This window comes from Aythya marila, assembly GCF_965140915.1.
Source record: "Aythya marila genome assembly, chromosome: 17".
In the NCBI taxonomy this organism is placed as follows: domain Eukaryota; kingdom Metazoa; phylum Chordata; class Aves; order Anseriformes; family Anatidae; genus Aythya; species Aythya marila.
This window is the reverse complement of record NC_139058.1, coordinates 3,070,943-3,095,821: the sequence shown is the minus strand read 5'-3', so window position 1 is coordinate 3,095,821 and position 24,879 is coordinate 3,070,943. Positions and strand designations below refer to the sequence as shown.

At 37.6% G+C, this 24,879-nt stretch overlaps 1 protein-coding gene across 2 annotated transcripts in view; it reads right to left on the bottom strand.

Annotated features, from left to right (window-relative positions):
- ATP2A2 (ATPase sarcoplasmic/endoplasmic reticulum Ca2+ transporting 2) overlaps nt 1-24,879 on the bottom strand; it is a 44,637-nt gene that overhangs the window by 6,310 nt on the left and 13,448 nt on the right. For both annotated transcript variants that reach the window (XM_082774141.1, XM_082774140.1), the window contains exons 6-19: nt 15,144-15,224; nt 13,269-13,354; nt 11,882-12,346; nt 9,114-9,202; nt 6,501-6,603; nt 5,832-5,963; nt 5,620-5,742; nt 5,233-5,451; nt 3,596-3,931; nt 3,144-3,364; nt 2,251-2,453; nt 1,735-1,820; nt 1,151-1,284; nt 5-122 (exon numbers count right to left, since the gene is read on the bottom strand). In XM_082774141.1, the coding sequence (XP_082630267.1) occupies nt 5-122; nt 1,151-1,284; nt 1,735-1,820; nt 2,251-2,453; nt 3,144-3,364; nt 3,596-3,931; nt 5,233-5,451; nt 5,620-5,742; nt 5,832-5,963; nt 6,501-6,603; nt 9,114-9,202; nt 11,882-12,346; nt 13,269-13,354; nt 15,144-15,224 (2,396 nt within the window). The remainder of the gene's footprint in view (nt 1-4; nt 123-1,150; nt 1,285-1,734; nt 1,821-2,250; nt 2,454-3,143; nt 3,365-3,595; nt 3,932-5,232; nt 5,452-5,619; nt 5,743-5,831; nt 5,964-6,500; nt 6,604-9,113; nt 9,203-11,881; nt 12,347-13,268; nt 13,355-15,143; nt 15,225-24,879) is intronic.

Sequence of the window (24,879 nt, the reverse complement as noted above, 5' to 3'; positions counted from 1 at the left end):
TTACTGGCAGCGGTTCCACGTAAAGGATAAGGAAGTGGAGTGACATGGACAAGCAGATAGCGCCCACCAGCCAGATATTCTCCCACGGGGGCATCCTCATTAAGGACTGGTTTTCTGACAGACTGCAACAGAAACACAGTACGTGTGTGTATGTACAAGATACCAATAGGAAATTCAGTAAATCAGAAGTGATCTGGAAAGAGCAGCAAGGCAAGCCCCAGTTATCCCAGTCATGAAGGAAAGGACACCAAAGCATGGTTTAAGTAAGTTACAACTTTAGATTACCCTGGAAGACTGCTTCACAGAGTGACCACAGTTCAGTCTCACGTTTGTTTTTGAAAACTTTTGTGCATTCTGCCCATTCCTGACCTAATCTACTTTTTTTTTTTGCTAAGACCCTGACATCCTCTCCACAGGTGTGGAGAGAGAATAGAATGCTGGGTACAACAGTGTGAGACAGAATCCTCCTGTCTGTCAGCTGCTGGGGCCTTATTTCTCCCTCCCCATTTCCTCCAAAGGTCAGTTGTAGACTGGAAATATAGAGGAGGTCATGTACTTGTACCTTCTTCATGCTTATTCTTTAAATCCACTCCAGATTCAATCTGCAGAGGAGTCTGAGATACAGAACACCAAATGTAGAGCAGTACCTCACTATGTAGGACTACCACAGCACACTTAATTTTAAAAACCAACTTTAAAGTGACCTCTAAGCTATTTGAAGAAAATACCCTTGACATTGTGCTACTTACTGGTTTCCATTTATAATAACATTAATTGGCTAAACCCACACTCCCTTTGGGCAGGAAAAATTATTTTCCATATCTTCAACATTCTTATTTTAGTTCTCCTTGATAATCACATGGGAAGGATAATCTGATTAATTAAGCTCAGATTAAAAGTAACGGAAAATATGTCAGTTGCTTATGCTTAGTAAAGTGCCAGAATGAACTGACAGAATTAAAAATACACCTTATGATAAGGGATCTCAATTGTTATCTGAGAGTCATTTTGTTTGCACTGCCAGGATTTGGAAAGGAAGTATGACTCATTATTCGTTGAGCTGTCCACACACTCTGAACCAAGCTGCATAGAAGGTGGGATTTTGGATAAGCTACGCAAAAGCTTTGCTTTCTGATGTGGAGATACGAACCTGTTGAGAGCATTGCACATCTCTATGGTGACAAGTACAGAAAGAGCCATCGTCATTGGATACGGAGACTCAAACACCACACAATCGACACCAGAGAAGTCAGGGTTGTCCTCTTTGCACTGCAGAAAATGGCTCTAGAACAGAAAAACGTGAACTCATTTCTAGAGCTCGTTAACTTTTAAAATGTAAAGTAGGCTATTAGGAAGTAAGTAGTATCATAAAAAACTTCAAATATGAATCCTACAAGCACCACACTACAGGAGAGACAAGTGTCTAATATGACACTACAAGCACCAAAAAAACAAAAAGCTTTTGCCAGCTTCAGAAAAATTTCTGTTAGTCTTTTATTTACAGGACACCCCTCAGTCCCCCGAATTGTTTAGCAGCTCAGGTATGCCACCTTTGAGCTTGATCACAATTGATTAGTCTTTAAAATAAGTTTTACTTTAACAAATCCGAAAGAATATCTCATTACATAAATCTTTTTAAAAATAAGCTACTGTTTTTCTACAGTCATTTCAAGAAAAAAAAATGTATAAAAGGAATGTGCCCCTTTCCCCGGAGAAACTAAACAGAGCACGTACCAGCTGATAAAAGGTAACTCTTGGACCACCATCAGCAGCAATAAACCACCAAGCAGCAGCACCCACTGTGGCAGCACCAACATAACCTTGAGGAAAACAAAACTTTTTTCAGTGTTGTGAACTTTATGCAAGAGAAGATCTCACTTGCCACACCTGAACTTCTACTTCAAAACCTCCAAGTACTGAAAAAAATAGACTAATTTATCTAAAAGATACATCTAGAATCTAATTAAAAGTTTCCGATGAAGTGGTAGATGTCTTACTGATGTTATGCAACTATAACTCTTTCTGCCTCTGTTATTAGCAATGAAAAGAAGAAGTTACTGCTTTACCATTCTATCATGGCATTGCCTGCAAATACACAGAACAGTGAATCTCAAAATAGAATACCAATTCTACAGATCATCTATTGCTAGTTTTCAGAACTTGAGCAAAAGTTAGACACTGATTTCAAAGTGGGCCTCAAAAAATCTACATGCTGTAGTTAAGAGAAATAAGAAAGCTCTTACTACTTACATCCAATAGCTAGGTAACGGAAGAATAGCCATCCACTGATCAGTGGCTCTTTAGGGTTGCGGGGTGGCTTATTCATGATATCAAGATCAGGAGGATTAAAGCCCAGAGCAGTAGCAGGGAGACCATCCGTCACAAGGTTTACCCATAACAGTTGGACAGGAATTAGAGCTTCAGGAAAACCCAGGGCAGCAGTCAAGAAGATACTATAAGAAAACCCACCAATTATAAGCTTATTTTTGTGAACGCAAATAAGTTCTTTAATGCTTAAGATTAAAGCATCCTTTCTGTTCTCTCACACGGAGTTATCCATTTCGTATCACAAACAGCATTAGAGTTTTTAATGCTTTAAAGTCTACAAAAAATAGGGCAAGACAAATGCTGTATTATATTCTGCTCAGGGAGAAAGTATGCTTTGATGTAAGCAACAGTTAGGAGATCAATACTTACATTCTGTGGCACTGGGGCAACATTTCTCCCCAGGACATGTAAGAGACTTTCTTCTGTAACTTGAGGTTTAAGTTACAGAAACATTTAAATTGGATCTGTGGCTATGTTATCTGAAATAACAGATCTTATAAGATTTTGTCTTCTAATTTTTACAATTAAGTTCCACAGAGAAGCATTCCAAACACAGAAGTAACTAAAGCATCTTAGCCACCTACTGAGTTAGAGTATTATATGCAATGCAATGCTCAGCTTTTGTGCTATGCTAAAGTTCTCCAGTAAATGCTACTGACCCTGGAAGTATACAGACCTCATTCCACACAGTCACAATGAGCTACTACCTGGAGAACGGAACCTGTTTCTCTGGTTTTAGTGAGAAATACTGGAAGTAAATAAATAATAGACTCCATCATCACTACTCTAGCCCAAAGAAAACACCTGAAACTTACCACACAACTTCTCCAACATTGGAAGAGATCAAGTAACGGATGAACTGCTTCATGTTGTTATAAATTGCACGTCCTTCTTCCACAGCAGCTACGATAGTCGAGAAATTATCATCTGCTAAAACCATTTCAGAAGCAGTTTTAGCCACTGCAGTACCAGAACCCATAGCAATTCCGATTTCTGCTTTCTTCAACGCAGGGGCATCATTGACACCATCACCAGTCTAAAACAAGAATTTAAAGTTGAAGAAGAGCATACACTTTTATATAGGACAAGAAAAGAATTTCACATCGCGTCTGGTATTTTAGATCAAATCACTTAAGCACAGAACTATTATGAGATGGAGTTCAGGAAAAAGCTGAAGTCCTGAACAAGGCATCAGTCTGACAGGGCATAATTTAGGTTTAAACACAGTATCTGCCTTTCAAATCAAGTAAAAAGTTCAATTCCTCACCATAGCTGTAATCTCGTCAAAAGACTGAAGAAACTCCACAATTTTAGACTTGTGGGAAGGCTCCACACGAGCAAAGCAACGGGCATGGTGGCAAGCATCTCTTTGGGCAGCAAGTGAGAGCTCATCAAATTCACGGCCAGTAAAGGCTTTTGTAGACACATCTTCGTCTTCCACAAAGATACCAATGCGTCGGCAAATAGCTACTGCTGTGCCTTTATTATCACCAGTAATCATAATAACTCTAATACCAGCTTGTTTACACAGCTTTATAGACGAAGCTACTTCAATTCTTGGGGGATCCAGCATACCCACGCAGCCAACGAAGGTCAAATTGGTCTGAAACAATACAGCACTGAGTTTTAGCACAAAAACCTGTAGACATCTGACATTAGCAAAACAATCATTTTTATTTGCATGCTAAACATACATCACAGTGTAGTGACCTTTGTGTTTACTCCCATTCCCAATATTCTATATTGAGCAACTGGACACTGAAGCCTATGTCAACTTGATGTTTAGCCAAAGCCAGTGTATTATGCGTGATATGCTTGTTTTCATTCTGGAAGGATTACCTGTTTTGTTATGCTAAATTTTCACAGCACTTTAGGTCTGACACTTAATTCAGAGTGGGAGAACCAAAATGTCACACATCTATACGCATATTGACAAGTACGAGGAGGTGAGGCAGTGTTTGGTGCTTTCGGAATCACATTGCTACGTGGTACCCCATGCATGAGAGGCACATGGGAGGACATAGTTAATTCCGAGAGCACAAGCATACACTGAAATGGGATCCTACATTTTTAAGTCTTGCCTCAAATACGTTCATTTCATTATCTGTGATCTAATTGTTACCCTTGCAAATTCAGCTTACAGTCAAGTTTTTCTTTTTCATGATCAGAGCCAGCAGCACAGTGCGCAAACCAAAACTCACCAACTGCTATCACGCCCCCCAACACTCCACCCCAGCCCAAGTCCTTAATACAGATTTCATTGGAAAATTACAGAGTAGTTAAGATGATAATCATGGACAGATTTTTTGCAGACAACAGTATGGAGGAGGGGAAGTAAACCCGATCCTCAGAGCACAAAATGGTAGTGAGGTTTCATCATAAAATCCCCAGAGGTCTTCGCAGTTGAGCAGCATCAAACTAAAAATCATTGAAGCCGAAACCACAATGCACTTTTGGGAAGGTTTTTCAGTCTCTGAAACAGTTTATGCTGTTATGACCTTCAGCACTGTATGCATATATGCAAAACAGTATAACTTGTAGGTGGCTTTCTAGCTGATTTCTCCTGCTTTTAGCCAAGTGACAGCATGTATAACCAGCCATCAAGAACAAATGCACATTTTGCTTTTAAACCCAAAATTAACTGGTGAAAGAAAAAGGTAGACAGTTACCAGAAACCACAGAATTACCAGACAGTATCCTTTGAATTTCTTCAAAGCTACATACAATCTGTTCTATAAACTGATAATTCCCTCCATAGATGTGGCTAATTGTGTCTGACATCAAAAACACCCAGTAAGACATTCTCAGCATTAACTACCTCAAGAAAAGGGTCAAACATAAGGAGTCACCATTCCCCAGTTTGGGAGAGGAAGAAATGTTAAAAGGACATTTAACTAAAATTACCTCGTAGTTAATGAAGTTTGAGGAGTCCTCAAGATTCATTTCTTCTTTTCTAGGTGGATTGTCATGGGTTGCCAGAGCCAAGCAACGCAATGTGTCTCTACCAGTTCCCCACTCTCTAATAACAGACATTATTTTCTGCTTAATTCCTGGGGTCAATGCTACTTTAGCATTTCCAACACGGACATGCGTACATCTGTCAATTACACCTTCAGGAGCACCCTTGCAGAGGCAAAAAAAGAAGAAATCTTAGTTAAAAAATTCCTTTCCAACACAGCATTTGCTTACACTAACAAAGTTCTTCATGTCCAAGCAGTTTGGCCACAGTTTCTAATGTTACTGTGTCTTTGCAGCCATTCCATAACTGCACTTCTCTAGCATGGAACCTACCTTAACAAACATCTTACTCATGGACGTGCGGCTTGGTTTGTTCGGTGTACAATAGACAGACATAGACTTTCTGTCTCTTGAGAATTCCAGAGTGAATTCTTTCTTCATAAGTTGTTTTATCACCTTTTAAGACAACAGCGTAACAATGCATTTTAGATAATATACGTACCAAAACTTACTCCCCAGTGAATTCCAGATAAAAGAGTACTGACCGAATTGCAAGCATTTGCACGTTCAATTCGAGAAAGTCCTTTCAAGTCTGTGTCAAATACATTCATCTTTTCAACCAGACAGGTAAGTGCCGTTTCTGTAGCTTCACCCACTTTTTCATATACTCCCTTAGCCTTTAGTTAACACAAAGCAAACAAACACAAGAGTTTACTTTAACCCTCAGCTGGAACCTACTGGAGACAAAGTTCAAGTTTCGCAATGGAAAAAAAATGCTTAACAAATCTTAATATGGCTTATGAAACAAGCAAAACTATTTTTAAAAAGCAACTTTGAGGAGTTTAATTTGTAGAAAATTTCAAGCCTTTCCTCTCAATCCCAGCAGAGAATGACGTCAGTATTTTATCATGTAGTCAAGTCATTTTGAGATGTAGCAACCTTAAGGAGGCAAGGCAAAGCAAGAAAGCAGCAGTGCATTCTACACAGCAAGAGATCTCCAAGTTCCAGATTACACTTACTGCCTGGCTTAAGTTTCCTCAGTGTTCAACAAACAAGTCATTCCCAGAATTAATGCTTAAGAAGACCTAAATACTCTTCCTTGAATAGAAGGGGATTTACCACTGAAAGGTATTACATAGACAGATGAGAACAAACATTTATCCTCATTCTCACACTCCCCTCTGTTCCAGGATATTTCCAGGATATGTACTTACTTCATTGTAGTCCAAAGAAGAATCATTGCAGAGCGCACAGATTGTTGCAAGTTCCACAAGGCCATCGTACTGGCTACATTTAATAAGTTTGTCATCTTTATGCCTTCCCAGAGGATGAAAAAGGGGGAAATTTACATTAGTTATTTAGAATTAGCATTTCACAATTCCCTTCTTTAAACCCGCTACTGTATTGCCATTTAATACAATGCTTATTAAGGACTTGGAACTACAGAGTTCACCAGAGAATCCGGATACCTTTAAATAGATATGCAGTTATTAGACAATAAAAATAAATTTAAGTTTATCATATAAATTTGATAAAGGTGAAATCTGAATTTTAGATCAGACAAATGAACAGCACAACATTACCGATGAAATTACTACCTGAATTACAGAACCTTATCTCCTCCAGTGACAGTCATACAGCAACACAGAACAGAAATAAAGAGCTCAGTGAAAGAAGAATCTGAAATCAGTATTACAGCATGTATGACTTGGAGGGGAGTTCCAAGGAAAAGGATATTGCTGGACACATTAGGAGCTTAACTTCCTTAGTCTCACTGCACATTCTGCAGATTTACTGCTATGCATGAACTGGACAGGCAGTAGATTTGGTCTTTGTTATTTCTTAAAAATTAATCTGTGCTGTAGGCGAATCTCCTAAACCAATAAAAAGCTAGGTCATTTCACAACACAAATTCCACTAGCAAAAAAAAAAATACTCTTTTGTATTTATATATACTTAATGATGAATATCTGAGCTCTTTAGGAAAGCAAAGGTACATTTTCCCGAAGTAATATACCCTTCAGGCATCACAAATAAAAGGAACTTCTTTGCTTCCACATTTAGAAATAGATAATAAATGAACTCAGTTTCTGTAGAATCAGCACACTTCTAGAGTAAACATAAAGGAACCATAAAAAGTGCTCAATGCTGTTATTTTTACCAGAATCAGCAAGACAATTCTCTTGTACCATCTCTTATTAAAGCCCTCAAGGAGAAAAATGTCTGATAGAAAGAAATGGATCACTGCTCCATAAGAATGCTTAACACTGCCTATGACGTCTGATTATGTAAGCTTTTTGTTCAGCCTCTTGTAGTACTGCAAAAGAAATCCAGCGTTGCATAATAGCGTATGAACAAAACACATCTTAAAAATAAGTATGCTTTAAAGTTCCATTTTGCATATAATCCTACAGTCATAAGCAAAATTTAGCAGCTCTAAGCCCTTAACTCTTTAAAGTTCTCGGCAGCTCTCAGTTTGTCCCATCATCTGTCACAGCTGGTACATCCTGCTTTCACCTGTCCTGAACCTGCAGACAACCAGCATATTTGAATATCCCTAACTTGTTATACCAGCTTTCCCCTGCCTGTACCTTATCAGCAATCACAACGTCTGAAGTAACACAACTACACATGGAGTCAAAGTTGTGGGGTCAGTTCTAGGTGAAGCTTTTTCTTAAGCTTCAGGTTTTTTGATCAGCTAAAAATGAAGAAATGCAGTCTACTAGCTTTTGCTGCAGTTCTTACCAATCACTGTTACTTTTGTGGTCTCGTTTTGCAAATAAGCATGCACATTGTCAAACAGTTTAGAGCATTTTGTCAGGCCTCAGGACACAGTCTTGTAACTGAGAAATCAGTCACTAGAAAAGTTTCAGTCACTACAAAATGCTATGTACATGAACGCAGTGCTACTCACACACTTGTTCACATTTCCCCAGTTTCAGCAAGTAAAAACAGAACATTAACATTGATGACACTTCTTATACTCGCATTTGTCACCTCACTGAGTTTTATTATTTCATTTATCTCTAGTTCTTGAGAGAGCAGCAAAAGCATAATAGCTAGATGCTTTTCAGGATCTAGAGTGTCACCTTGTCTAATTCTGTCTGCTGAAACAGAAGCATAAGCTTTTGACAGCAATTAGCTTTGAAACAAAAAGAGACTTGGGGAATTAAGATTTCCAGCTGCTGAGAACATTAATTTTGATAGCAGTTAAGACCATAAAGAGGGATAATTGCTACTGAGATTGGTGAAGACTGCATGAAGTCACAGGCCTGTATGTGAAACTCCGTAAGGTCAAGATGTTTAAAATAATTGAATCTAGTTCTACTTTACACATAGAATTCTAATTCTGTAAAACTGAAGTGATAAAAATACGTGAAAGACTGGCCAAATAAAAGGAGCAGGAACAACCTGATAGAAGGAGGCTCTCTCCCTCTAGAATCAGAACCCTAAGATTCTAGACGCTCTCAGGATGAACCATCTATCCCACTAGGAGAGACCTGAAACTGCTCAAGTAAGACATAAATGGATCATGCCTTTTCAAAGCCAGTGGCTTAGTACCAACTCAGATGCCACAGGCTGAGACAAACACATACACTACCCAAGTACAGAAGCATCAAGCCCCACAAACTGCTGAGGGCAGGACAGAGGAATTTACAGTAAATTCAAGAAAACTTCAGCACATTCATAAGATACTTTAACAAAGTCTTCTCTGAGGCAGTTTACACTCTCACTGGTTGAGTTTTCAATTACTGAGTATTATACACATCACTTTGCAAGTCTACAGTAACAGTCAGTGAGTAAATAGACAAATATTTAACACTTACACTTCTCCCATTGGAGCATATGTTGAACCAGTTACAGTAAATTCATTCAGAGAACAGTTATCTCCATCTACTCTGTCCAGGACAAACATCTGAAATTAGAGTTAGAAGTGTTAGAAGTGCCTTTGAAAAGTAATTAATGCATGAGATTTAAACCTTAAGTATGCAGGTACAAGAAGCAAGTCCATGTTCAGTAAACAAACTAGACAAAACCAGACAATACTTTGAACTTCACTCCCATACATGTTTGAACAGCTCCTTGTACTGAAGCATGAAGTACAGAACACAGCATTTCAGTTCAGATCTTATTTGAAAACTCAATTGTGGCACAAGTAGATCAAAGAGATGAAAAAAGTCCTATAGAGCGTACACTTAACTTCAGCTATTAGGACTAGACTAGCTCCCAATCCTGACTGTGCCTAAGTTCTTCCTTGGCTTCAGACTCAAATTAATTCTCCTGTGTACGCTTGAAGTAGCAGTTCCAATCAAAAGCAGCACAGGACAGCTTGTACACTGATAATTCTTACCAAAGCAAAAATACAAAGCATCTACAAATAACAGAAGCTTTTCTATGCAGCAGGTAAGGTTTGAGGCAAGAGGCAGACTACAAGTTCCCCTTAAAATCAGTCAAAGCATTTCCTATCCTGTTTCTCTAAGTCATTCGCAATGACTTAATCTACAATCAGTCTACACTGGTTGATTAGAACCATTCAGACAGCTCAAGTGTCCCTACAGCACAGACTGAAGTTATTTTCAAATGAATACACTAATTTGAAGGATGCATTTGTGCTCTAAGACACATGCATCCGTTCATCTGTCCTTTGTTTCCGTTTTCATTCTAGGAGAGCTGCAAGCAGATTCAAATCAGTGAAAGTGGAGATAAAAACGTGGCACCTCAAGTTGTCATACTCTACCAGGACTAGCTGGTAGTAGAGGAGAAAGTTCTCATTGATTGATAATGTATTTTAATACAACTTCTTAGAAGTTGGTTACTATGAGCCATTTTGCTATACCTCATTTTAATATCTTCATTTCCCCTCACTCTGCTGCCTTATGTTTTAGGCAAGCATTCACAAAATACAGCCTAATATTTAGGTCTGCAATGTCTCAAGTCCCTGTAATCTTCAAAGTAATTTTAAAAAACTAAAAAGCTAAACAAGCAGATAAACATCATAAAACAGAGTAAACGTGTTCTTGTCTGAGATAACAGGACAGGAGGACATTAAAACAAGACTTCAAATCTTCTCCTAAAGAAGTGTTGCTTTTGACTGAAATATTTAGGAAACATTTCCTTTGGACACTCAGGAATTACTACTTAACATTACGAAAACTGTTAACTGCAAAAGGGAATTACTATTGTAAAAATGCTTCTTAAAAAGCTAGATAATCTCTCTGCTTCAAGTGAAGCTGAATACACATACTGGTTACAGATATTAGGATTTTGCTGTGCTTCGCAAAGTCAAGCAATTAAGGTTTTTCTGTAGCTGCCTGACCTGGTAAGTTGTACTGCTAGAGATGTAGAATATTTAGCCCTCTGAATCCAAGGAGTAGAGCATTTGGGTTTTTACGTAAATACATCTGAAGGTTCTTAAATGAGTTAACCATGAAGCCTTCTGCTTTTGGCATCTTCATTTTTGGCAGCTTGCATTTGGTGATGAAAAATCTCTGCAAAGACTAGGGCAGTTATGCAACTCTACTGCAAGTAACCTCCTCTGGAATACTGATGAGCAGCTGCTTTGTGTCTCTTAGGTATAAATACTACAATACTGAAGCATGTAGAATAAGTCAACCACCGATTAAAAAGAAAAATCAATCACATGAGAATAAAGTGGTTAAGACTTAAAAACTTCTGCCAAAAATACCAGTCTGTAGTGCGCAACATTTACACATTTGGAATTCTAACCCGATGTAATGACTGAACAAACATTTGATATCATAAATTTGCTATGCTGCTGAACATTTACAATTGTGAAAAGAACTTAGTGTTTTCTCCATAAAATTCCTACTCAGAATATCAAGTACATGGGAAGCACGGAAAACTGGCAACACAACATGTGTTGTATTAGGTGACTAGCTATAAAAATCTCAATCAGCACAAGAATGAATGCTAGCAGAAAGGGAGGTGCACACATCACTTATGCTTACATAAAAGCGCACCATACGTTGAAGAGGACCCTGGCAATGCAGCTGACAGGGTCAACAGCACCTCAAGTTGCCAGATTAGTCATGCACATTGAAACCAATACAGGGATCTACATCAGAGCAACAGCAGCTAGCAACGATGACCAAAAAAAGGTGGAAACAGTAGAGAAGATAACTCAGACCATCCAAGCTACTGCTAGTAAACCTTCTACCTTTTTCTCATTGCTAAGCTTCTCCACCATCGTAATCTTCCTACGAAGTGAATGTTTTTATACTTCTACACATCCTACCACTTTCTGAAACTGGACAAATCATACTAACTAATCACCAGTATTCTGACATGCTTGCAGAATGCCCATAGGAAGCTGCTTTCAAACAACCTTTCCTTCCATCAAATGCGGGTACAGCTATTTTTGGCCATGACTAAATAAGGGAAGAGATAAAAGCCTTTAAACACTACACACTGGCAAACTGAATTAAAAGTAGAAGTTTATCTTGGGAAAATAAAGCAAGATTTTCATGATATGAGAAACAAAAAAATCCTGATCAAAAGAATTCAAACAACGCTGACTATTCAAACTGAATGGCTGAGGAGAGAAAGAAAAACAGAGCAAGCCAATTCAACATACCCTGCAGACTGACATCTGATTCGTGGTCAGGGTACCAGTCTTGTCAGAACAAATAACTGAGGTGCACCCCAAGGTTTCTACGGAGGGAAGACTTCTAACAATAGCATTCTTCTTGGCCATTCGGCGGGTTCCAAGAGCCAAGCAGGTGGTAATGACAGCAGGCAGACCCTCGGGAATAGCAGCAACAGCAAGAGCAACAGCAATTTTAAAGTAATAGATAGCACCTCGAATCCAGGAGCCACCATGAACCGGATCATTGAAGTGACCAATGTTTATTATCCAAACAGCGATGCAGATAAGTGAGATGACTTTAGACAGCTGCTCTCCAAACTCATCCAGCTTCTGTTGGAGAGGGGTTCTCTCTTGTTCAGTAGCCACCATCTCATCACGAATTTTGCCAATTTCAGTGTTTACTCCTGTTGCAATAACCACTCCCATAGCTTTACCAGCAGCAATGTTAGTACCCTAATGTACATAAAGGGAAGAGAAAACAACTTGCATTCAAACTGTAAACAGTTTCCTTTAATAAAGAAAACAAAAAACAACACACACTTATACAAGGCCAGACTAGAGAACATGTTTGAGTTAGGATATGGAAGAGGGAGAAGAGAGGAAGAATGACATTCCCCCAATATATGCAAGAGAATGTCCTAGCACAGAATAATTTACATTTACAATTTAGGCCCAATATGAACCCATACTGGTGTACTATAAACATCAAAATCAAACCCAGCTGCTATACATTCAGTACCTATGTCTACAGACATCTCAAGTGGGTTTCTTTTGTTTTAGCCTGGCAAGAACCAATCCTAATTATGTTATTTACTGTGAGTAATAGACATGTTCTGTGGGATTGTGTGAACATGTTTAACGTGAGCAAGAAGTTAGGTTTTCTACAGGGAGTTCACCAACAGTAAGAGTTATTTCAGTGTCTGAAAGGCATTCAACACTTCCATGAAACAAATTTCAAATCAACTCCGTATTTCTGTTTTATCAAGCTAGTTCTCAGTTTTAGCAACACAATAGCACAATTCAGGTACACATTCTTATCAGTCTTGAGAACAATTACTTTAGAAAGAGCAGTCATTTAGGCGCACTTTAAAAGTGCACGTGCTCCAACCTTCAAAACTTTCTTGTAAAGGACAAAAATGAATTTCCTCACATAAACTGGTTTCAACAAGCATCTTCCCTAAGGACAGCTTTCATTAAAAGTTACTTCTAACTTTTATTTCATTCCATTTGATGCACATGGAGACTACATACATATGGCACAGAGAATATAGCAAAGTCATATGGCCTTTAGATTCAGGCTTTAAATTCTCCTCACTTTCGTTTATCAGCTTATCTGTATTGTTTTGTATGTTTTAAAACTTTCAAAACAACTTACAGAAAATAGCATGTTCTTTTTGTCTTGGTTTACAGCACGAGGATCAGGTACAGGGTCAGTGTGCTTAATAACAGAGACAGATTCACCTAAAATGAAGATAATAGCCTTAAGAAGAGATTATACATGTATCATCTTGAGTCCTGTAGGGAATCAAAAGTTATAATCTTCAGTCCTAAAAAGACTGTGTGTGAAACTGCTTTCTTTAAATTAATTGCTTAAGTAAAACAGGAAATAATTCAACTGACCAAAGAACTGAACAGCTGGCTTTTAATAAAAATAAGGTAAGATTTAAGTAAACATTTTATAGAGTTAGAAATCAATGAAGCATAAACCATGTCTTTTAAGAGACATTAAAGTGGTCACATAGGTTAAAATAAGGAGTGGTGTGACTACCTATCAAGATCTACTGCATCAAGGATGACCTCTCATTATTTCACCAGGAAGTTTCTACTTCAGTGTTGTTTTGTGCTTCTCATGCATTCATGAGTTTGTTCTCTATGCATTGGAAGAGTTACATTCTCATTTAAATAATTACATGTTACCAGTTATGCATCTATTGGCAAACCTTGATTTTCTCTTTTTAACGCTATGCAGCCATCTGTCAGTTAACTCCTTTAGCTGGAAGCCTTCTGAAATCTCTTCCATAAAAACCTTCAATGTCTCAATTTCCATAAACATCACACTGGAATACAAAGCTTCTTCTCAGTAAGAAGAGATGTTAATTACTACATCATATTTCAAAAAGAGTGGTAACTCAGTGACTGATGCTAAAAGCATACTACTTAAGCATACTACTTTTTGTAAGCCCAAGGGAGCCAAAGCTTCCTACTTTTAAAAGGTTTGATGAGCATCTTAGACTGTAGTCCTGTTTTACTAATTAGAAGACAAACATCAATTTAAAATAGGCTCAAAAAGTGTTTTCTTTTAAAAAAGTAAATATTTTCAGTTATTTAAATAATGGCAGGGAATTCATTATTCCCCTTATGCAAGCTTCCAGTTGACTACTTCTACTTCTTCCAGTTCTGATAGCTTTACAAACACAGAGTGCTTACATTTTCTTATGCTAAACATAAGTAAGCTTGACCAGTCTTGTGCTATTCAAGATATGTACTAAGAAAATTTGCAGCCTGTTTTTCAAGACGAATTTAAGGATCAAAAATAAATTTTTGATGAATAATTTACTGTTTCAAAATTCAGAGCTAGTTGACGTTTGTTATTTATACTACCAAAACAGGCAGATAGATCTTCATGTTCCAGCTGAGAAAACTCTTATAACATGCTTGGTTGATTCCTAGCTTCTTTCCTATATTCAGAAGTACCGTTACTTTGTTTTGTTTTCAACTAATCTGCAAGCGCTCTAAATATAGCTCCTGCGCTTGAGAGCTAGTATCAGAAAACACATGAATGTGCATGGACAGGATTTCAGCAAATAAGGCTTTAGTAACAGCAATTTAACAGCTGCCTGTATTTTAGAAGCTCTTGTGAGAGAAAATTGGTGTTACAGAAGACATTTAGCAAGATTTCCATACTTTCATATTCAAGCAGTGACAGGATGTTCAGACCTAGAAGAATGCATAAACTAGGAAAGAAATTATTCCTCACAAGATTCCTGTGCTTCTCAACTAAAAATATCAAAAAGGTATTATAAACCTCAGAAAAATATTCACCCCACAAATGTGAGCACAAGTGACAATGTTAACGCATTCAACCACTAAAATTTAAGTAACTAGATCTGAAATATACTGCACTTAAGTGCAACATTGTACTTCTATAGCTTCTGGCTCATCCATAGGGAAATAGTCTATAGTATTCTAGAACAGTAAAAAGTCACTTCCAAATGTACGCGTAGTTCTCCAAAAGTCACAGAACTCATACCTGTGAGAATTGACTGGTCTACCCTTAGAGTTGTAGATTTGATAGATGTAATCCTTATATCAGCAGGAACCTTGTCTCCAACTACAAAGAAATTAATAAGACAAAGTTAGCATTTGTTTTTTGGTGAGATTTCTAACCAAATTACTATTAGCTTTATCAGCCAGGAAAATGAATTTTCCAGTAAATGTTTAGGTGATTAAGATTATTAACAGCTTCTTAAATATTTTGTGGTTCTCAATACTCTCATTTTATGAGTATCCAGTATATACTTTGGAAATTGTATGTTTGTCTTCAAGATCTCTACACCCCATCAAAGAAACATTTTTGAAAATCACTATTTTGTATTTCTAATCACATGACTACATTACAGCGAAGGGAGAACATTCTCAGGAGAAAGATAACCAATTTCAGAATACATAGCTACAAATTTTGGTTATTTATAAGTTGAATCAAGTCTCCTTTTCAGAAACTGTCCTGGCCAGTTTTCTGGTTGTTTTCTTTATGCACAAAGTCAGTTTTCTGTTCTCCAGAGATCAGAACATTATCCATGTTTATTTAGAAACTGCTTATGCAGATCTGCTCTTTTAAATGTTTTCCTTTGAATACTGCCAGATATTTAAGAATTGAAAGCTAAATTCAGATCATGAACTAGCTTTACTTCTCATTAATGCTACTGTATGAAATATACCACAGTCCAAATCCCCATAAAATTTTGGCAGAACTCTATGCTGTGTTTGTCATACATTTCTATTTTCTAGAGCACAACACTGGATGAAAATAATAATAATAATAAAGAACCACCTCCTCTATCAAGTGTTTGAGATACCAAGGCAGCAGATGGTAGAACAGTTAACAGCACACTCCTAAAGATGGCAGAGTGATGAAGTCAGCTGCCAGAGCTGCATGGCCAGTTTTGCTCCTGCATCTTTATCATCCCACAATTAATTCTTCCATCTTTCTACTTTCTCTTATCTAGAGCTTTTCCTGTTTTTGTAACTAAAGTAAAAGAACTAAGCCTCACTATTTTGTTACTACTTCAAATAAATTGTTGCATGCAAGCAACTTAACTTGCCACATTTCTGACTGATGTTTGAGGGGTCTACATTCACACATCAGCATTTCTAACAAATGCATATAATCACGTTTATTCCTAACGTGATTTTAGCAATGCAGTTATTCAAGTGTTAAGTTCATTTTTATTATAAAAGAATGCATAGAGACAAGGGAGAATACTTCAATAACTAGCTAATAAGAGATGATTTTCTCAGTAAATGGACTGTGTCCCTGCAGTAAAATTAAAACAAGCTGCAATTCCTGCAGGAACTGCTTATGCAACTAACAGCAATAATGCACGTTAACAAATAATGCCATGAGAAAGTCAGCACTGGTGTTACAGCCTTCGAACATACAATCACTCAGACAGGAAAGCTAAGGAACAAAATGCTGAAGAGAATTAAGTGCTACTTTGAACATTGAGTAAATTTGCACGTGACTTTTTATAACATCAAAAAAGCCCCAACCACCATTAAAACCAGCAGTTTAGCTTGAGGATTTGCCCATCTTTTTATAAGCATGTGTATAAGAAGGGATCCCATAAATAGCCACAAATTGTCTTTTTGTATCTTTATAGCATATGAAAACTAATTTAAGCCACCGTGCCCTTGAGCAGCAAGAGAAAATAGCATTAGACGAACAGTGACCTCAGCCAAAAATGGCAAAAGTATTCAATATGCTCTCCTGACATCGTGGGGACGTTCATATGCAGACATGTAATTGCAGCTGGTTTTCAGATATCACTGAACAACAGGCTAATGCCTCAGTGCGATGGGGCATAATGCCTGTCAATCCACGTACACATTTTTGTAGTTCTTACAGCAGCTGGAGAGCTACGGCCCACTCCAACACACTACCACATTTGCCAAGACTATGCTGAAGTCTTCATTGCTTCTTAATACAAAAAGCAGCTGTAAACAAGTACCTTCAAGTAACTGGACAGAAGAGTGCACGAGTCATCTCCCAGTGCACTACTTCTGAATAGCTCTAAATTGTTCAAACTCAAACACAATATTCCTAAAAATTTGATGTGCCAGGAGAGACTCCTGCTCTTGTAGATTGATATTCAAGCAACAATATTGCCACAAGAGCTACTCACTATTATTATTGCCTCTATCATCAGAACTGAAGCATTTAATGTTACAATACTGCTGCTTTTAAGTTTATCTCAACAATTTAAGGTAAGATGCATTATATTCCCTCACCATCTCCATTTGAGAAGGCTGGAGTAAAACATTCAAAGTATTTCCAATATGTAAAAAAACAACTTTATATCAGGATCTATTACAGAACTATTTTGAGCAGCTCTCTGCAAAAACAGCTACAACACTAAGGCATTTATGGTCTCAAATACACTTTAATGAGCATAAGTGAAACTTACTATAGATAGGAATTTATCCTATGATAGACAGGAAATTCTTTGGTGAGCACACTAATGCAGATCTCATCTATAAGTAGAAGGCTTTTTTTCCATATACTTTAACTCAAATCAATCTCATGTTGTTTTGTGATAATAAACTATTTTAGACCACAGAACAACTACAAGTATTACCCAAAGCCATTACTTAGAAGACAACAAGAAATTAGGAGAATGTGTATTTGCGTTGCTTAATACAGAGCTGCTACAGTCTAGATAGTCTAACTTTAGATAATCTCATAGCTTTAAGCCTAAAAGCACAAGTCAGTTACAGAAGTATTCTCATCAATTATTTTTAACAAATTAAACTTGGAACAGTTTTAGCAGGGCTTGGTTCAAATCATTACAGCTTTCCTCACAATCCTTTTGTTCATGCACAAAATAGCATTTTAGCATTATAATACTGAGCTTTATCCCACAAAGAAATCTTAAAAAAAAAAGCCTAGTCCACGTGAAGAGGCCAAAGAAAGCCACTTATTTAACTGCATGTGAGTATATACTGTAGCATATGATTTACAGTCTCTTCTCCTTGATAGAAACTGGACTCACATTTAGTTGCGATACAAGTTAAAGGTATTTTAAACAAGCCACATTGCCTCACTGAAAATATGGACAATTAATACCTGAGTTTTTCAGCTACTTACAACTACCTAGCAATGTTATCTTGATTACACCTCAACCCCTAGCCTTTCTTCTGGAGTTCAAAGCTCCCCACTTATCTGACTCCTCCCAGTGCCATGGCAGCATTATGGGTCAATTTCCACTCTTTGTGTGTGCAATCATTTACATGTGTTCAATTTAAAGCCTACTTGGCAAAGGAGCACACTTCAAGTAAAACAGGTGCCATTTGCAGATGTGACTGCAGTTCCCTAAAGAGGGCTTCCTCATGAACAAAAACCTAAATGAAAAACCAGCATGCAGGCTGCCCAGCTGGACTTGGGAAGTGACCCTGAATGATCCAAGTCTTCAAACTGACTTCAAGCGTAGAATGCATTGAGTCCTAATCTAACACCTCGCTGTGACCATGTCCTGGAACGATCAATTCATTATCAAAATGTTTAACTTGAGAACCAATATCCCTTTACCACTTTCCAAGATAGCAGTAACACTAAACATTTATTTTCAGAACTGTCAGAACACAGAGACAGTTACTGGGAGACTCCTACAGCAGAAATGCACTTAGCATGCTGAAGCCTATGGTTCCAACAGCCCAGGAAGCTATGAAGTGATGAGACATGTTCTATAAATCATGAAGTTAGAGGAAAAAAACCTAAAGCCATCAAAAAAAGATGAGTATTATTTTTTTTGCCAAAACATTAAGGGTTAACAACCGTTTTCTTTATCTGTTCCAACATTACATACTATTATGGGTACAGTTACTTAGGCCACTTTTCCTAATGAGATCTTTAGCCTCTTAAAGAATCTGTTATTTCAAAGTCCACTCTTGCCCAAAAATAGAGTTTATCTTCTAAATTAGAATACATACCAGTGGGGAGTATTTACTAATAAACTGCCTATGAAACTGAGGTAATTGAAACAAGCAATCAAAAAATCCCTACAGTAGAGATACCACCACAAGATTTAAGAACTGAAATGAGCAGGCTTAAGTAACACAATATGGGACCCTAGACAGTGCTGAGTATTGTTTCTGCTGGACAGACAGTAACAATTGCAATTACATCTGAACATAATGAACTGCTTCTATCTGGAAGTTTATTTGTTGCAGCGTGATTTTGATACTAAACTTCTTTAACGAACTCAGCTTAGCTCATCTTCTTCCCTCTTCACATACTAGTCTTCCTCTCACATACAGCCCAGTCTTCCTATTGTGTTTGACCACAAATTTAACCTGTTGTTACAGGAATAAAATTTAACATTTCCTATATAGGGCATAATAAAAAATGCTATGAAAAATCAGAAGCTCTTCAAAACAAGAAGTCCACCTACTCTTTCATACAAGGTCAGAAGCATCAAGTTATCAAAATGAGGAGTGACTGTGAAATACACTGTAAACCTGAATTTACACCCAAAGACGGTTAGGATGGATTTCTTTTCAAGAAGATGTAGACTAAAATAGTGGTCCCTTCAGTTTTAACCATACTAGTAAAACAGCATTTGGTTTTACTGCCAAGACAGCAAAACAACATATTCTGAGTCAATTTTTTGCATTGATGACACATGCTACAGATTAGAGAGCATTCACAAAACAGCCCTCTCTACCACATGCTGTTCTCCATTCTGGACAGACAGAAGTTATCCTTGGAGCTTACTGCACAGTGCATGCAGAGGTCTAAATATCCAAACCTAAGAGCTGTTAGAGGTAGAAGAAAAACATCATACATAAGTTATTCATGTTGCATTCTCATAAATGACAACCAAGGAGACAGGAAAAAACAGGAAAAAACTCAGCTTTCTGGGAGCAAAATATTTCAAAGCCAGAACTAAGGTTTTTATTTAGAAGTATATAGTGTATTGAGCAATACATAAGACAAATCATTCCTATTCTAATGCTTCCATTTTGGAAAATCATATTTGAATGTCAGTCTTTCTGAAGAGGGCACCAGAACATTTAGTAAGTTGTGCCAACGTGATACCCAGCCTGTAAGTCTGCACTTTTTTCTAATCTGACTTGGTCTAGCTTCAGCTTTTAATCAGTGGATTTATTTATAACACCACCTTCTAGATGGAAACTCTTGTGATCAGCCTATTAAAATATCTAATAGCAGAAAGAAGAAACCGTTACATTAAGCTTCCACTTTTGCCAGATCAGGTAGAGCAGCAGGTGACATTTCCCCACCAAAGCTGAAATCCCATTTCCAAATCTGACTGCATTTGGGCAATCCAAGAACAACCAGTAAGCATTCTGGAAGTGCAGCACAGCACCAAAGGGCAAGTTTTCCTTAGTCTTAAAAAAGGAAAGGCTTGCTTTGCAAGGGTGATTACAGTATTAGCAGAACATTATCTTGATGATCAAGTATTTTGTTCAGTACTACTTGTATTAAAACCCCACTGCAGTATCAGTTCTATTCAGAATATAGAACACCAGATATACTACGAATACCAACAATTAAAATAGAATTACAGTCACTGTTTTTCACTAACATTTCAGCAACTCCAGAGGAAACTGCTGTAAGAAACAGGAAAAAACAAGAGAGTAGTCTGTTAAACTTACAAATGCGTGCAGTGAGTGACACAGGTTTAGGCTGTGCCCTGAGTTGAACCTCATGCATAACCACCAACGTGGTAATGATGTCAGTGGAGTACCGAGTGAAGTTTGGACTGCACTCTTATCTCAGAACTGCCTCTGATGTGTTAGAAGAGTCCGACAGCCAAAATGTTCACCACAGCCCACAGATTTATGTACTGTGCATATATGTATTTATTAACCTCTGTTTTTATTTCTGTGTGTGTTTTTTTTCTGGTGCAAAAGCAGTACTTTATGGAAAAAGCAAAACAGCTGGTGCTTCATTTTTACAAAGCAAACCCAACAACTTGCACTAGGCAAGAAGAAATACCTACAGTTGATTTTTCCCCCCATATCAAGAGCTGCTTTCAGCAGTATGCTTTTAGGACAGTCACCAGAAGGTCAACACTTTGGACTGAACTCTCACTCCATTGTGTTGTAGCTGTTTGGTATGCCACCCTCACCCGTTCCAACTACTTCTCCACAGAAAATAAACCTGTATCTTTAGCACTGAAGATCAATTCTAGTCATTAAAAAAGTTAAATGCAGAGAGCAAGTTGCTTTAGAATAAATTCTGCAAAAATCAATGTCTGCTGTTCATACTACACGGATAACCTGTAGCTCCTTCATAACCACATTGGAGTCTGACGTAATTCAGTTCAAGAATATTCCTTCCCAACTTTAATGCCAAAATTCACCTTCCCTTAATTATAAAGTATTTATGCTTTAGAAAGTATCTTGAAATATTCTGCAGTTGGAATTAAAAGCCTTGGAAAGCAACACTTGCATACTTTCTGCCAGGTATAAACTTAAAAGTGAGTATTCAAGCATATCCACCAATTAAATAAGCATCAATTTCTGGGAAGTCTGTGTATTTTTAAGCTGTTGAGTACTTACAGATGTAACAGTAGATGACAGAAACCACTATTCAGCATTTCAGGGAAAAAGGGACTACTATGACTCCAGCTTGGTCACTTACAAATTACGACTAGTGAACATCCATTTATTAAATCACAGAAATCTAATTAGATACACCATCTAAGCCAGAACACTTTAGACAGGATAATGCAAAAAAGAGAACAAAATTCATTACTGTGCTTCTTTTATAATTAAGCAATTTGCAACCAGTTTATCCCAACTTGTCAGACTGGGCTTCATATAAAATTTTAAGAACTAAAGCCCTGCTGTTTTAAGTTTCTCTTTAAAATATTACTTTAACCAAGGCAAACACTCAAAACATCAAAGGGCATCTTTAATCTATTAAGGCAGCTGCTAGTTACCAATTTAGAGTGCATCCTCCAATAAACTTAAGGTTTTAGAGCAGAGTGGTAATCCATTTAAGACAGGCACACAGAGAAGCCATTTGAGGACAGCATCTGAACTTTTTTTTTTCAGTTCATCAATTCTAAGAAACAAACAGCGTAGCTTAGTAACCCTCAAACACTACAGTTCTGAGAACTATGCCCCCTAGAGCTCTGCAAGCCAATTTAAGGCATATATCCCAAACCCCTAAACTCCAACTCCATCCCACAGATTTCCTGATGATTATACAGTATCTTTTCCACTGGCTCTGCTGAGGCAGATGTGGAAGAAAAGTTTCTGAACATATACAGTTAAGCAATTCATGTCTGCATAGTCTCCAAGCATTCAAACCATCAACTGTCTGCTGGTACACCTGCAAAATTATAGCGTGGCATTTATGTCGAATGTTAGCTGCCAGGCATAATAACCAGTAATTGCTCATCAAGTGCTCCACAGTGCCTGCGTGCACACTGATTCCCAAGATAAGCATAAGACAGTGCCCCTCAAGAGATAGATGGCCTAATCTATTTCAAGGTACTCCACATTTACTGCACAGTGACAATGCAGACCTACAGTTTCCCCCTATTACTTCAATACCCCAGCATCCATCTCCCCAGTTGACAGAACAATTAAAGGAAGTATCTTCACATAGCTTTATTTTAGAAGGCCAAGAGGCATAGTTGTCTATGTAATGAACACAGTCAAGCTCCATGGAACAGCCTAAGGAGCCAAAATAAAGAGTAATCTATTAGCCATTATTGTATTGTCTTTTGGTTATGTTTAACTGCACAGGTTACCTTTAAAGGCTTCAAAACTACAAGACAGACCAAATGATTTTGGAAATGGTTCAATGCTACTTATTCTCAGAGAACTCTTGCGGTGTAAAGAAGCAAATATAAAAATGTATACTTCTGCATGAATTGAAATACCAATCCACCAATTCCTACAGCAAGTTCTCTCTGCATCAGACCCCAATGTAACCACATCAAATTAAGAAAGCTGTTATAGCATTAACTGTTCTGTAATAGAAGACCTTTAGAAAGTTCTTTAAAATTAGATATCAACACAGGGGAGAAACCTATCACCTGGTTAGTTATACCACTCGGTTGAGAGATATTCGCCTGGACACACAAATGTCATTGGCACTTTGCCTAGAATTCCATACCCAGATATGTATCCTAGTATGAAGTGCTCCGTCACTTCCCTACATGGTCATCTTTTTGCAAACACCATGTCAAAGGCCATCACAATACTCTTGCACTTGAGAGACAGGCATGCACACACTCTCCCTCACCTCCAGGTCTTGACACTAAAGCTGGTACATAGTGTATTGCTCTTCTCAACTTGCTTGGGAGCTTTTCTGAGTTTGATATGATTAAAATTTCATCATTGTCTGACTACAAGTTAGAATTTATACTGTTTCAGTATCATTGTTCATATTACACTGAAGCACTAATTTTCTGTATAAAACAACCACATGACATACTTAATATAACACATATAGTCACTTTCATTGAAGATGCAACTGACTACTTACCAATGTAAGAAAAATGAGTGCTTAAAACATGCTCAGGACTATTTGACCCACCAGATTAAGCAAGTGTTTTAATTAGTAAGTACTTCTACAGTCAGTCAACAGGCTAGACTATTTATGTTAAAGGACAATCACAAAAGTTGGGCAATTTTGTTTTCCTACTAAGCATACTAGTGTTTTGTTGTTTTTTTTTTTAAATCCATTCCACACGCAAACTATCAGACACTGATCTACAATCAGATTTTAAAATAATGCAATAGTTCCCCTGTGAAAAACAGGGTATCATGCTTGATAAAGACAGCCTAGCAATATAGACATTCTAGTCAGCAATTTATTTTCAATTCCTTTTTCTCCTTCAGACAAAGATTTTCCAAAGAGATGTCTAAAGTCACAAGCAATTGATTTTATTGATACTGACAACACACAGCAATGTAAGTAAAGCCTGCACATCCCCCAGCTGTTTTACATACAACCTGAGCTTTGTCTTTTTCTGCAAGATGAAAATGGGATTTCTCTGCCGCTTCTGAAATAACAAAGAATCAGTTGGGAAATTTCTGTGCTCTAGACACCTGTCAGAGCAACAAAATCTAGCATTTTTCCTTAGCTGGATACCCCAAACCTGTATAAAATACAGTCATCAGTTTGCTGTTCTACCAATACTCATTTAAGTACCCCACAAAAATCAATATACTCCCATGATAAACTGCTTCCAGAACTACCAGTCTATTGCAAGCACTTAAAATTGGGAGAAAGAAAACTTCAGCTGCTTAAACAACATCTCACTGCAGAACTCATGGATTTAAACTGTAGAATACGGTAATGGTGAGGTAAAACAGCAGAGTAAGTGACAAGGTATCATAATTCACCCTTTATTTCAGCTATCAGCACTTTGTATTTGTACTTGTTCTTCACCCACAGACACTAAGAGCAAACTAGCTTCACCCTTGATGCGATTCTCACTCACTTGCAGTCACCTGAGCCAGAGCTGCCGTAGCTGAATCATCCTGTGCACAGGACTGAGACTCTGGACAGGGCTTAGCAAACATTAAAGTTTCTCAAGGAATGAAAGCTGGGAAGCCAGCCAACACCAACTTCATTTTGAGTGCATACTCTCTCTGCCTACTAATTAAAACAGCAGGATAGTCAATTTTAAGGGTATATATTTATCTCCACCTTCGACAGCTACCACTTCTAAAAGCAAAGGAAGGCTAGGGGAAAAGAAATAGTTTGATGTACACCCTAAATT